Source organism: Pimephales promelas, chromosome 10 (assembly GCF_988280905.1).
Source record: "Pimephales promelas chromosome 10, fPimPro1.hap1.1, whole genome shotgun sequence".
NCBI lineage: Eukaryota > Metazoa > Chordata > Actinopteri > Cypriniformes > Leuciscidae > Pimephales > Pimephales promelas.
The window spans coordinates 36,892,572-36,907,571 of NC_142778.1; the positions used below are offsets into that span (position 1 = coordinate 36,892,572).

Sequence of the window (15,000 nt, forward strand, 5' to 3'; positions counted from 1 at the left end):
CATTTCTGAGAAACTCTGACACACAACACACTTGTAGCCAATCAGCAGTAGGGGGTGTGTCCACTCATGATGAGGGAGGAGAGAGAGTGAGCCAATCAGCAGTAGGGGGCGTGTCCACTCATGATGAGGGAGGAGAGAGCGTGAGCCAAACATCAGTAGGGGGCGTGTCCTCTCATGATGACGGAGGAGAGAGAGTGAGCCAATCAGCAGTAGGGGGCGTGTCCACTCATGATGAGGGAGGAGAGAGCGTGACCCAAACATCAGTAGGGGGCGTGTCCTCTCATGATGACGGAGGAGAGAGAGTGAGCCAATCAGCAGTAGGGGGCGTGTCTACACATGGTGAGGGAAGAGAGAGCCAATCAGCAATAGGGGGCGTGTCCACTCATGGTGAGGGAGGAGAGAGAGTGAGCTAATCAGCAGTAAGGGGCGTGTCCACTCATGATGAGGGAGGAGAGAGAGTGAGCTAATCAGCAGTAAGGGGCGTGTCCACTCATGACGAGGGAGGAGAGAGAGTGAGCTAATCAGCAGTAAGGGGCGTGTCCACTCATGATGAGGGAGGAGAGAGTGAGCCAAACATCAGTAGGGGGCGTGTCCACTCATGGTGAGGGAAGAGAGAGTGAGCCAATCAGCAATAGGGGGCGTGTCTACTCATGGTAAGGGAGGAGAGAGAGTGAGCTAATCAGCAGTAGGGGGCGTGTCCACTCATGACGAGGGAGGAGAGAGAGTGAGCTAATCAGCAATAGGGGGCGTGTCCACTCATGATGAGGGAGGAGAGAGAGTGAGCTAATCATCAGTAGGGGGCGTGTCCACTCATGATGAGGGAGGAGAGAGTGAGCCAAAGATCAGTAGGAGGCGTGTCCACTCATAATGAGGGAGGAGAGAGTGAGCCAATCAGCAGTAGGGGGCGTGTCCACTCATGATGAGGGAGGAGAGAGAGTGAGCTAATCAGCAGTAGGGGGCGTGTTCACTCATGACGAGGGAGGAGAGAGAGTGAGCTAATCAGCAATAGGGGGCGTGTCCACTCATGATGAGGGAGGAGAGAGAGTGAGCTAATCATCAGTAGGGGGCGTGTCCACTCATGATGAGGGAGGAGAGAGTGAGCCAAAGATCAGTAGGGGGCGTGTCCACTCATGACGAGGGAGGAGAGAGCGTGAGCCAAACATCAGTAGGGGGCGTGTCCTCTCATGATGACGGAGGAGAGAGAGTGAGCCAATCAGCAGTAGGGGGCGTGTCTACACATGGTGAGGGAAGAGAGAGCCAATCAGCAATAGGGGGCGTGTCCACTCATGGTGAGGGAGGAGAGAGAGTGAGCTAATCAGCAGTAAGGGGCGTGTCCACTCATGATGAGGGAGGAGAGAGAGTGAGCTAATCAGCAGTAAGGGGCGTGTCCACTCATGATGAGGGAGGAGAGAGAGTGAGCTAATCAGCAGTAAGGGGCGTGTCCACTCATGACGAGGGAGGAGAGAGAGTGAGCTAATCAGCAGTAAGGGGCGTGTCCACTCATGATGAGGGAGGAGAGAGTGAGCCAAACATCAGTAGGGGGCGTGTCCACTCATGGTGAGGGAAGAGAGAGTGAGCCAATCAGCAATAGGGGGCGTGTCTACTCATGGTAAGGGAGGAGAGAGAGTGAGCTAATCAGCAGTAGGGGGCGTGTCCACTCATGACGAGGGAGGAGAGAGAGTGAGCTAATCAGCAATAGGGGGCGTGTCCACTCATGATGAGGGAGGAGAGAGAGTGAGCTAATCATCAGTAGGGGGCGTGTCCACTCATGATGAGGGAGGAGAGAGTGAGCCAAAGATCAGTAGGAGGCGTGTCCACTCATAATGAGGGAGGAGAGAGTGAGCCAATCAGCAGTAGGGGGCGTGTCCACTCATGATGAGGGAGGAGAGAGAGTGAGCTAATCAGCAGTAGGGGGCGTGTTCACTCATGACGAGGGAGGAGAGAGAGTGAGCTAATCAGCAATAGGGGGCGTGACCACTCATGACGAGGGAGGAGAGAGAGAGAGCTAATCAGCAATAGGGGCGTGTCCACTCATGATGAGGGAGGAGAGAGTGAGCCAATCAGCAGTAGGGGGCGTGTCCACTCATGACGAGGGAGGAGAGAGAGTGAGCTAATCAGCAGTAGGGGGCGTGTTCACTCATGACGAGGGAGGTACCTGTGTAGCATAGCGTGTTCATGTTTTGGGGGTGGAGCTATTGAGATAGGGGTGTGGTCATTTGGGGTAGGGGGTGGGGCTTGTTTTTTGGTGATTTCAAATAGCAACAGTTTTTTCTCAGAAATTGCTTACTGCGCTTTTAAATACGATAAAATTATTAAAATGAAGTGAGGTTGATGCATACAGGAAATAATATCTGCCGAGGGGTTCTGAAGAACAAACTCTTTTTCTTAATTTAATGCGATACGCCAACATGTGGATAACAATAGGTGGATGGACACAGCATACAACATACTTGTCATTCTGTCACTCTCCTCCAGGTTTTACTGGGATCTCACCATGCTTCTCCTGATGGTGGGAAATCTAATCATCATTCCCGTGGGCATCACCTTCTTCAAAGACGAGCACACGCCACCGTGGATCGTCTTCAACGTGGTTTCCGACACCTTCTTCCTCATGGACCTGGTGTTGAACTTCCGCACCGGGATCGTGAAGGAGGACAACGCCGAGATCATTCTGGACCCTCAGCAGATCAAGATCAAATATCTGCGCTCCTGGTTCGTGGTGGACTTCATCTCCTCCATCCCCGTGGACTACATCTTCCTCATCGTGGAGACGCGCATCGATTCGGATTTCTACAAGACAGCACGCGCTCTGCGGATCGTACGCTTCACGAAGATCCTCAGTTTGTTACGACTGCTTCGACTCTCGCGGCTCATTCGCTACATTCACCAGTGGGAGGAGGTGAGTGGACAATAATGTGATCTTTTCATGAGATGTAATATAAATCTATGGCGCCTCAGAAAGTGTGTGTGAAATTTCAGATCAAAATTCCCCCCAGATTATTTATTATAGCTCGTCACATTTGCCCCTTTTGGGCTATGAGTAACGTGCCGTTTTTGTGTGTGTCTCTTTAAATGCAAATTAGCTGCAACTACGCCTCCGTTCTGGTTTCACTGTTAGAACTGGTTTCACTGGTAGAACTGGTTTCACTGGTAGAACTGGTTACACTGTTAAAACTGGTTTCACTGTTGGAACTGATTTCACTGTTAGAACTGGTTTCACTTTTGGAACCGGTTTCACTGTTAGAACTGGTCACTGTTAGAACTGGTTTCACTGTTAGAACTGGTTTTACTGTTAGAACTGGTTTCACTGTTAGAACTGGTCACTGTTAGAACTGGTTTTACTGTTAGAACTGGTTTCACTGTTAGAACCGGTTTCACTGTTAGAACTGGTTTCACTATTAGAACTGGTTTAACTGTTAGAACCGGTTTCACTGTTAGAACTTGTTTCACTGTTAGAACTGGTTTCACTGTTAAAACTGGTTTCACTGTTAGAACTGGTTTAACTGTTAGAACCGGTTTCACTGTTAGAACTGGTTTCACTATTAGAACTGGTTTAACTGTTAGAACCGGTTTCACTGTTAGAACTGGTTTCACTATTAGTACTGTTTTCACTGTTAGAACTGGTTTCACTGTTAGAACTGGTTTCACTGTTAGAACTGGTTTCACTGTTAGAACTGGTTTCACTGTTAGAACTGGTCACTGTTAGAACTGGTCACTGTTAGAACTGGTTTCACTGTTAGAACCGGTTTCACTGTTAGAACTGGTTTCACTATTAGAACTGGTTTAACTGTTAGAACCGGTTTCACTGTTAGAACTTGTTTCACTGTTAGAACTGGTTTCACTGTTAGAACTGGTTTCACTGTTAGAACCGGTTTCACTGTTAGAACTGGTTTCACTATTAGAACTGGTTTAACTGTTAGAACCGGTTTCACTGTTAGAACTGGTTTCACTATTAGTACTGTTTTCACTGTTAGAACTGGTTTCACTGTTAGAACTGGTTTCACTGTTAGAACTGGGTTCACTGTTAGAACTGGTTTCACTGTTAGAACTGGTTTCACTGTTAGAACTGGGTTCACTGTTAGAACTGGTCACTGTTAGAACTGGTTCCACTGTTAGAACTGTGTGAGATTAGAAATGTGTGAGATTAGCTATCCGTTTACTCTGGTTGTCTTGTAGAAATGCTTGCGAAACTGAAGAGATCTCGTTGGACACAGAAATGCAGCATATGTTACACGACCCTCATCTTCAGTCATGGAGGTTTGGCAGAAATCGAAGTGTTGAGTCTTACACGTATCAATTAATGAATGTTTCAAAGTAGAGTGCTAACATTAGCCTGTAATTTCCTCTCCTCCTCTTGAGGATTGCTTTGAATGGTGATTACAGTGATGATTAGAAGCGTTCCTCTCTCTCTCTCTCTCTCAGTGGTGAGAAGTGAAGCTATAGATGCAGCTGGTGTCTCATTTAGTCGAGCCGTGTTCGTTCTCATGACAGCAGGTCACACACTCTCCCATAGCAGCCGCCGCTGATTCACCAGATCCTATTAGAAGTGCGCAAAACATGTTAGAAGACTTAATAACATCAGTCTAAACAAACCGTGAGATCGTGTGTAAAGCTGACGTTTACTTTAGTGATAATGTGACCTTGGAAAACCAGTCACAGGGGTCATTTTATTTTTTTTAAATTGAGATACTGTATATACATCATATGCAAGCTGAATAAATACACTTTCCATTGATGTATGATTTGTTAGGATAGGACTTTATTTGGCAGAAATATCTGGAATGTGAGAGGGTAAAAAAATCAAAACTGGAAAAGTTGTGCATTTATGTTTGCAATTGTGGAAATTTACAAAAATATCTTTATGGAACATAATCTTTACTTAATATCCTAAGGATTTTTGGAATAAAAGAAGAATCGATAATTTTGACCCATACAATGTGTAGTTGGCTAATGATATTCAGTATCTTCCTTCAGTTACTCTGAGCAATATAGCAGATATTGTGTGCTTGCGTGCGTGTGTGTGTGTGTGTGACAGATGAGATGAGAGCCGTAATGTGTGACAGAAAGAGAGCGGAAATGGAAGGCCATCGCATTAAAAGTGTAATTTTTAAGGGCACAGTCCCTGCTTTTAGTTTAATGATGTCTCTTGACTGTCATGAATAGTGATGATCATGATTTGATTTAAAACAGCTATTTTTGCAACTGAATGATTAAAGGAGTAGTTCACTTTTTAAAAAACCTTTGCTGATAATTTACTCACCCCCATGTCATCCAAGATGTCCATGTCTTTCTTTCTTCAGTCGAAAAGAAATGAAGGTTTTTGATGAAAACATTCCAGGATTTTTCTCCATATAATGGACTTCAATGGGGACCAAACGGTTCACGGTCCAAATGAGAGTTTCAGTGCAAACTGTTCAAAGGGCTTTAAACGATTCCAGACGATGAATACGGGTCTTATCAAGCGAAACGAGCGGTCATTTAAAAAAAAATTAACAAAGTTTAAGTTTTATAAGCTCAAATGGTTGCCTTGCTCTTTTCTGTGATGCGCGTTCGTGACTCTCCTGTTCGAACTCGTTCATCAAAAATGAACAAATCTTTTTCCGAGTCATTTGGTTCATTCAATGAACGAAACGAATGAATTGACTTGGAAAAAGATTCGTTCTTTTTGATGAACGAGTTTGAACAGGAGAGTCACGAACGCGCATCATAACAGAGCAAGGCGAGCATTTGAGCTTATAAAACTTAAACTTTGTTTTTTTTTTTTTTTTTTAAATGAGCGATGGTTTCGCTTGATAAGACCCTTATTCATCGTCTAGAGTCGTTAAAGCCCTTTGAACAGTTTGTAGTTTGCATTGAAACTGTCTTTTGGACCTTGAACCGTTTGGACCCCATTGAAGTCCATTATATGGAGAAAATCCTGGAATGTTTTCATCAAAAACCTTAATTTCTTTTTCGACAGAAGAAAGAAAGACATGGACATCTTGGATGACATGGGGGTGAGTAAATTATCAGCAAAAGTTTTTTTTAAAAGTCAACTACTCCTTTAAGAGTATAAAATAGTCACTTCTGGGATATACTACTGTTCAAATATTCATACTTTTATTTAGCAAGGACAAATTAAATTAATCAAAAGTGACAGATTGCTATCTTAAATAAATGCTGTTCTTTTAAAAAGAAAAGTATCATGTTTTCCTAAAAATATGAAGCAGCACAAGTTTGTTTTCAACGTTGATAATAATCACATAATCAATATTTTTGAGCGAATAAATGCACTTTTTTGCCTCTGATACTTTTTCACAAAACTTTTTTGGCTCAGAATTGTGAGATATAAAGTCATAATTGTGTGATATAAAGTCGCAATTGTGTGGTATAAAGTCAAAATTGTGTTATAAAGTCAGAATTGTGAGATATAAAGTCAGAATTGTGTGATATAAAGTCGCAATTGTGTGGTATAAAGTCAAAATTGTGTTATAAAGTCAGAATGTGAGATATAAAGTCAGAATTGTGTGTTATATAGTCAGAATTGTGTGTTATAAAGTCAGAATTGTGAGATATAAAGTCGCAATTGTGTGTTAAAGTCAAAATTGTGTTATAAAGTTAGAATTTTGAGATATAAAGTCGCAATTGTGTGTTAAAGTCAGAATTGTGAGATATAAAGTCGCAATTGTGTGTTATAAAGTCAAAATTGTGTTATAAAGTCAGAATTGTGAGATATAAGGTCGTAATTGTGTTATATAGTCAGAATTGTGAGTTATAAAGTCAGAATTGTGAGATATAAAGTCGCAATTGTGTGTTATAAAGTCAAAATTGTGTTATAAAGTCAGAATTGTGAGATATAAGGTCGTAATTGTGTGTTATAAAGTCAGAATTGTGAGATAAAAAGTCTTAATTACCTTTTTTATCATTTATTCTGTGGCGGAAACGAGCTTCCATACAAACCCGACATCTAGGTTGAGATAAAGCCTGCAGGAGGTGTTTAGCAGCGTATCGAGAGATGTAAGAAGGTTTAGCAACATAAAAGGCCAATGTGACTTGTGTAATATGAATATGCACACAGCAGGTGGGCTCTAAAACCATGTAAATAAAGACACCTTCAGCTTTGCATGGCAGGTTTCTGAACATCTCCTATGAACTACTCTATTCATTTCATGTGGTATTTCACTTTGTACTACACAGAGATTTCTGTGTGCATTGAATATGTGTATGACCAACTACATGTCCAGCTATACAGCGAACACTGTGTGTTATGCCGGGTTTAGACTACACAATACCAGCCTGATTTTGGCACGATCTGTTCGATTGTAGTGGTGATTTGTAAACAACAATGGGCAATAGGATTGTATAAAAGTGTGGACGTAGTGTGCGTGACATCACCCATATGTTTTGAAGCCCAAAGTGGGCGGAGCCGGCAGTCGTCACTCCCAGATAAACGAAAATGTGCAGCGAGGCGGATTAGCTGAGGTGACGTGACGCTAACGCTAGCAGACAAACGGCTAGCAGTGCCAATCCACCTTAACTCAAGTGGCCACGCCCCTAATTATGCAGAACTTTACGGCTTAATAAAATTTTTAAAAAATCACCTCGCTCACACTTTTCATGAAGGGCAAAATTAGCTATAAAAAACAAAAAACAAAATATAAATAGTTGTGATGACGATGTTTCCTCTGGTAATTCTCACATTTTCTTTCTGTCAAATCAGTTCACGAGGTCCATCTGATTAGGTTTAGTCTTTCTGCTTGTTTCTGTCTCTCTGATTTGTCCTCATCTCCATCAATCATGGTTGAGATGTTTGTTCAGTGCGTGAAGCTCTCATCATTAATGTGTCTCGTGTCAATTAGAGTCTCAGAGGCAGAGCGTCCATCAATCTGTGTGTAAGAGAGAGAGAAACTATAAACGGCCTCTGTAGTTTTTGTGATTTATACGTTGGTCGATCTGTCCCTCACTGTTCGGACGAGACGCATTAGTCTTCATTCCCCTGATTCACAATAATGACTTTATAATAAGCCCATATTAGAGAGGATTTCCACAATCTACCCAGAGCACTTCTCGTTTTAATTGCACTTCAGTCTGTTTCCATTTCACATACTAATTTATTATAGACAGACGGGAGAGAGAGCAAACAGTCCAAAACCCCAGTGAGCCCCTGATGAGAAACCTTATACGACCTCCTTCTGCCTCAAATATGAAGCAATTATGAATGTTGTAATTCATTATATATAAATTTTAATATTATTACTGTGAAATATTATTTATCTATTATATATATATATATATATATATATATATATATATATATATATATATATATATATATACTGTAAATAATAGAATCTTAATATATTTAAGCAAATTCGCCTTGATAAATTTAAAAATGTTAAAATTATATATATATATATATATATATACTGTAAATAATAGAATCTTAATATATTTAAGCAAATTCGCCTTGATAATTTTTAAAATTTTAAAATTAAATTAAAAATTAATTTTTTTTTTTATTTTTACATATAAAATGTATAACAAATTATATGTAAATTGTGATGTACAATTGATGTAATTGTTTCTATATATATGTGTGTGTGTGTGTGTGTCTAGTTTCAGCGACTGTCACTTTGTGTTTTTGTTCAAGACTCTGTGTTTGTTAGTTGTTTGTTTCTCATGGATTTCACCTCTCATTTAACCCTATGTTTCACAGTTTCTCTGGTTTTGTCTTTGTATTGAATGCAAAGCTGCATCTGTTCTCATTCTCCTTCCATCATAGTGGATTATCTTCATGTTTCATTTCAATAAAAGCTGCAAACAGATCCAAGCCTCACCTCTCCCCTGTTAAACCGCGACTCTCTTATGGGTAATATAACTCCCAGTGAAATTTTATTGTAATTGTAAAACATGAAGACCGCTCAACGCTTCATCTTTTTTAAGCTGAAGGTCTTGTGTCCATATAAGCAACATCTGGTAAATGGTGGCATGACTTGAGTCGATGACATGAATCGATCTATTAATTTATTGAGGTTTTTCCTTATTTATCTTCTCAGTATTTGTCATTGACCTCAAAGCTGAATAAAAATAGTGGCATTAAATGTACAATCCTTCAGTTAGCATCACCGCTTTCAGATGAGACGTCCTTCTCGTTTTATCTCTATCATGCTCTGTGTCTCTCTCTGTGATGATGCAGCAGTAAATGCAGACAGTCGGTAATGAGGGTGACTTTTGCACGACGCTGCATGATTAATTCAGATGCTTTTACAGCTAGTTAATGTTACAGAGCGCCAATTATTTAATCCGACCTCATGCTGTTTCCCTGCGCTCAGAGAGAGCCAGAACCATGAGCGAAGCAATGCTCTGTTTGTCATTACAGTCTCCTGTCACAGAAAATATGTATTGACGTCACTTTGCTGCCGGAAAACGCGAGTAAAACTAACGATTATCAATTTAAACTAAAGGTTTGACTCGATATAGACCTAGTGTTGCTTACAACTTGCCAAAGATCCAGTGATTCATGGATATTGAGATGCGGCAGGAATCGTGTTTCCTGACATCTATATGAGACTGATTTCGACGTTATATTGTATATAAATACAATATAGGTGTAAATTCGGGTGATTATTTACATCAGTGTTATATATATCATCATATCGTCCACCTCTAAAGCTTGTGTAGTTTTTTGTCTGTGTTTATTTAAAAACATCCAATTATCCAGACTATACGATGGTAAATATTTTAATTGATGCATTGTCAATACAATATATAACAATACAATATATAATGTGTGATTTCACCCCATAATTCCGCATATTGACACAAAATGAAAACTGCAAATCCACCTTTCTCTGCCTTGATCCAGTTGTTTTTCTGAATTACAGCAATCATTTACTTCTGTGTTATGTAGCTTTCATCAGTATGTAAAAAATATACCTCAGATTTCTTTTCAAATCTAGTTGTCCATTCAATCTCAAAGCTTTTTCCCATTTTAGATGTGTTTGAGTTTTTCGCAGCATTCTAGCTGAAAACAGATGCTGCCGCTCAGTGTTTCCGCCGCTCAGTGTTTCCGCCGCTCAGTGTTTCTGCCGCTCAGTGTTTCCGCCGCTCAGTGTTTCCGCCGCTCAGTGTTTCTGCCCCTCAGTGTTTCTGCCCCTCAGTGTTTCTGCCCCTCAGTGTTTCTGCCCCTCAGTGTTTCTGCCCCTCAGTGTTTCTGCCCCTCAGTGTTTCCGCCCCTCAGTGTTTCCGCCCCTCAGTGTTTCCGCCGCTCAGTGTTTCCGCCGCTCAGTGTTTCTGCCGCTCAGTGTTTCTGCCCCTCAGTGTTTCTGCCGCTCAGTGTTTCCGCCCCTCAGTGTTTCCGCCCCTCAGTGTTTCCGCCGCTCAGTGTTTCTGCCGCTCAGTGTTTCTGCCCCTCAGTGTTTCTGCCCCTCAGTGTTTCTGCCCCTCAGTGTTTCTGCCCCTCAGTGTTTCTGCCCCTCAGTGTTTCTGCCCCTCAGTGTTTCTGCCGCTCAGTGTTTCTGCCCCTCAGTGTTTCTGCAGCTCAGTGTTTCTGCCGCTCAGTGTTTCTGCCCCTCAGTGTTTCTGCCCCTCAGTGTTTCTGCCCCTCAGTGTTTCTGCCCCTCAGTGTTTCTGCCGCTCAGTGTTTCTGCCCCTCAGTGTTTCTGCCCCTCAGTGTTTCTGCCGCTCAGTGTTTCTGCCCCTCAGTGTTTCTGCAGCTCAGTGTTTCTGCCGCTCAGTGTTTCTGCCCCTCAGTGTTTCTGCCCCTCAGTGTTTCTGCCGCTCAGTGTTTCTGCCCCTCAGTGTTTCTGCCCCTCAGTGTTTCTGCCCCTCAGTGTTTCTGCCCCTCAGTGTTTCTGCCCCTCAGTGTTTCTGCCCCTCAGTGTTTCTGCCCCTCAGTGTTTCTGCCGCTCAGTGTTTCTGCCCCTCAGTGTTTCTGCCGCTCAGTGTTTCTGCCCCTCAGTGTTTCTGCAGCTCAGTGTTTCTGCCGCTCAGTGTTTCTGCCCCTCAGTGTTTCTGCCCCTCGGTGTTTCTGCCGCTCAGTGTTTCCGCCGCTCAGTGTTTCCGCCGCTCAGTGTTTCTGCCGCTCAGTGTTTCTGCCCCTCAGTGTTTCTGCCCCTCGGTGTTTCTGCCCCTCGGTGTTTCTGCCCCTCAGTGTTTCTGCCCCTCAGTGTTTCTGCCCCTCAGTGTTTCTGCCCCTCAGTGTTTCTGCCCCTCAGTGTTTCTGCCGCTCAGTGTTTCTGCCCCTCAGTGTTTCTGCCCCTCAGTGTTTCTGCCGCTCAGTGTTTCTGCCGCTCAGTGTTTCTGCCCCTCAGTGTTTCTGCCGCTCAGTGTTTCTGCCCCTCGGTGTTTCTGCCCCTCAGTGTTTCTGCCGCTCAGTGTTTCTGCCCCTCAGTGTTTCTGCCCCTCAGTGTTTCTGCCCCTCAGTGTTTCTGCCCCTCAGTGTTTCTGCCCCTCAGTGTTTCTGCCGCTCAGTGTTTCTGCCGCTCAGTGTTTCTGCCCCTCAGTGTTTCTGCCCCTCAGTGTTTCTGACGCTCAGTGTTTCTGCCCCTCAGTGTTTCCGCCGCTCAGTGTTTCCGCCCCTCAGTGTTTCCGCCGCTCAGTGTTTCCGCCCCTCAGTGTTTCCGCCCCTCAGTGTTTCCGCCCCTCAGTGTTTCCGCCCCTCAGTGTTTCTGCCCCTCACTGTTTCTGCCCCTCAGTGTTTCTGCCGCTCAGTGTTTCTGCCCCTCAGTGTTTCTGCCCCTCAGTGTTTCTGCCCCTCAGTGTTTCTGCCCCTCACTGTTTCTGCCCCTCAGTGTTTCCGCCCCTCAGTGTTTCTGCCCCTCAGTGTTTCTGCCCCTCAGTGTTTCTGCCGCTCAGTGTTTCTGCCGCTCAGTGTTTCTGCCGCTCAGTGTTTCTGCCCCTCAGTGTTTCTGCCCCTCAGTGTTTCTGCCCCTCAGTGTTTCTGCCCCTCAGTGTTTCTGCCCCTCACTGTTTCTGCCCCTCAGTGTTTCCGCCCCTCAGTGTTTCTGCCCCTCACTGTTTCTGCCCCTCAGTGTTTCTGCCGCTCAGTGTTTCTGCCCCTCAGTGTTTCTGCCCCTCAGTGTTTCTGCCCCTCAGTGTTTCTGCCCCTCACTGTTTCTGCCCCTCAGTGTTTCCGCCCCTCAGTGTTTCTGCCCCTCAGTGTTTCTGCCCCTCAGTGTTTCTGCCGCTCAGTGTTTCTGCCGCTCAGTGTTTCTGCCGCTCAGTGTTTCTGCCCCTCAGTGTTTCTGCCCCTCAGTGTTTCTGCCCCTCAGTGTTTCTGCCCCTCAGTGTTTCTGCCCCTCACTGTTTCTGCCCCTCACTGTTTCTGCCCCTCAGTGTTTCCGCCCCTCAGTGTTTCTGCCCCTCAGTGTTTCTGCCCCTCAGTGTTTCTGCCGCTCAGTGTTTCTGCCCCTCAGTGTTTCTGCCCCTCAGTGTTTCTGCCGCTCAGTGTTTCTGCCCCTCAGTGTTTCTGCCCCTCAGTGTTTCTGCCCCTCAGTGTTTCTGCCCCTCAGTGTTTCTGCCCCTCAGTGTTTCTGCCGCTCAGTGTTTCTGCCGCTCAGTGTTTCTGCCCCTCAGTGTTTCTGCCCCTCAGTGTTTCTGACGCTCAGTGTTTCTGCCCCTCAGTGTTTCCGCCGCTCAGTGTTTCCGCCCCTCAGTGTTTCCGCCGCTCAGTGTTTCCGCCCCTCAGTGTTTCCGCCCCTCAGTGTTTCCGCCCCTCAGTGTTTCCGCCCCTCAGTGTTTCTGCCCCTCACTGTTTCTGCCCCTCAGTGTTTCTGCCGCTCAGTGTTTCTGCCCCTCAGTGTTTCTGCCCCTCAGTGTTTCTGCCCCTCAGTGTTTCTGCCCCTCACTGTTTCTGCCCCTCAGTGTTTCCGCCCCTCAGTGTTTCTGCCCCTCAGTGTTTCTGCCCCTCAGTGTTTCTGCCGCTCAGTGTTTCTGCCGCTCAGTGTTTCTGCCCCTCAGTGTTTCTGCCCCTCAGTGTTTCTGCCGCTCAGTGTTTCTGCCCCTCAGTGTTTCTGCCCCTCAGTGTTTCTGCCGCTCAGTGTTTCTGCCGCTCAGTGTTTCTGCCCCTCAGTGTTTCTGCCGCTCAGTGTTTCTGCCCCTCAGTGTTTCTGCCCCTCAGTGTTTCTGCCGCTCAGTGTTTCTGCCCCTCAGTGTTTCTGCCCCTCAGTGTTTCTGCCCCTCAGTGTTTCTGCCCCTCAGTGTTTCTGCCCCTCAGTGTTTCTGCCGCTCAGTGTTTCTGCCGCTCAGTGTTTCTGCCCCTCAGTGTTTCTGCCCCTCAGTGTTTCTGACGCTCAGTGTTTCTGCCCCTCAGTGTTTCCGCCGCTCAGTGTTTCCGCCCCTCAGTGTTTCCGCCGCTCAGTGTTTCCGCCCCTCAGTGTTTCCGCCCCTCAGTGTTTCCGCCCCTCAGTGTTTCCGCCCCTCAGTGTTTCTGCCCCTCACTGTTTCTGCCCCTCAGTGTTTCTGCCGCTCAGTGTTTCTGCCCCTCAGTGTTTCTGCCCCTCAGTGTTTCTGCCCCTCAGTGTTTCTGCCCCTCACTGTTTCTGCCCCTCAGTGTTTCCGCCCCTCAGTGTTTCTGCCCCTCAGTGTTTCTGCCCCTCAGTGTTTCTGCCGCTCAGTGTTTCTGCCGCTCAGTGTTTCTGCCGCTCAGTGTTTCTGCCCCTCAGTGTTTCTGCCCCTCAGTGTTTCTGCCCCTCAGTGTTTCTGCCCCTCAGTGTTTCTGCCCCTCACTGTTTCTGCCCCTCAGTGTTTCCGCCCCTCAGTGTTTCTGCCCCTCACTGTTTCTGCCCCTCAGTGTTTCTGCCGCTCAGTGTTTCTGCCCCTCAGTGTTTCTGCCCCTCAGTGTTTCTGCCCCTCAGTGTTTCTGCCCCTCACTGTTTCTGCCCCTCAGTGTTTCCGCCCCTCAGTGTTTCTGCCCCTCAGTGTTTCTGCCCCTCAGTGTTTCTGCCGCTCAGTGTTTCTGCCGCTCAGTGTTTCTGCCGCTCAGTGTTTCTGCCCCTCAGTGTTTCTGCCCCTCAGTGTTTCTGCCCCTCAGTGTTTCTGCCCCTCAGTGTTTCTGCCCCTCACTGTTTCTGCCCCTCACTGTTTCTGCCCCTCAGTGTTTCCGCCCCTCAGTGTTTCTGCCCCTCAGTGTTTCTGCCCCTCAGTGTTTCTGCCGCTCAGTGTTTCTGCCCCTCAGTGTTTCTGCCCCTCAGTGTTTCTGCCGCTCAGTGTTTCTGCCCCTCAGTGTTTCTGCCCCTCAGTGTTTCTGCCCCTCAGTGTTTCTGCCCCTCAGTGTTTCTGCCCCTCAGTGTTTCTGCCGCTCAGTGTTTCTGCCGCTCAGTGTTTCTGCCCCTCAGTGTTTCTGCCCCTCAGTGTTTCTGACGCTCAGTGTTTCTGCCCCTCAGTGTTTCCGCCGCTCAGTGTTTCCGCCCCTCAGTGTTTCCGCCGCTCAGTGTTTCCGCCCCTCAGTGTTTCCGCCCCTCAGTGTTTCCGCCCCTCAGTGTTTCCGCCCCTCAGTGTTTCTGCCCCTCACTGTTTCTGCCCCTCAGTGTTTCTGCCGCTCAGTGTTTCTGCCCCTCAGTGTTTCTGCCCCTCAGTGTTTCTGCCCCTCAGTGTTTCTGCCCCTCACTGTTTCTGCCCCTCAGTGTTTCCGCCCCTCAGTGTTTCTGCCCCTCAGTGTTTCTGCCCCTCAGTGTTTCTGCCGCTCAGTGTTTCTGCCGCTCAGTGTTTCTGCCCCTCAGTGTTTCTGCCCCTCAGTGTTTCTGCCCCTCAGTGTTTCTGCCCCTCAGTGTTTCTGCCCCTCACTGTTTCTGCCCCTCAGTGTTTCCGCCCCTCAGTGTTTCTGCCCCTCACTGTTTCTGCCCCTCAGTGTTTCTGCCGCTCAGTGTTTCTGCCCCTCAGTGTTTCTGCCCCTCAGTGTTTCTGCCCCTCAGTGTTTCTGCCCCTCACTGTTTCTGCCCCTCAGTGTTTCTGCCCCTCAGTGTTTCTGCCCCTCAGTGTTTCTGCCCCTCAGTGTTTCCGCCCCTCAGTGTTTCTGCCCCT

At 46.3% G+C, this 15,000-nt stretch overlaps 1 protein-coding gene across 1 annotated transcript in view; it reads left to right on the forward strand.

Moving 5' to 3' along the window:
- hcn4 (hyperpolarization activated cyclic nucleotide-gated potassium channel 4) overlaps positions 1-15,000 on the forward strand; it is a 98,109-nt gene that overhangs the window by 26,871 nt on the left and 56,238 nt on the right. Inside the window, exon 2 of the mRNA XM_039684298.2 lies at positions 2,476-2,899. Within this exon, the coding sequence (XP_039540232.2) occupies positions 2,476-2,899 (424 nt within the window). The remainder of the gene's footprint in view (positions 1-2,475; positions 2,900-15,000) is intronic.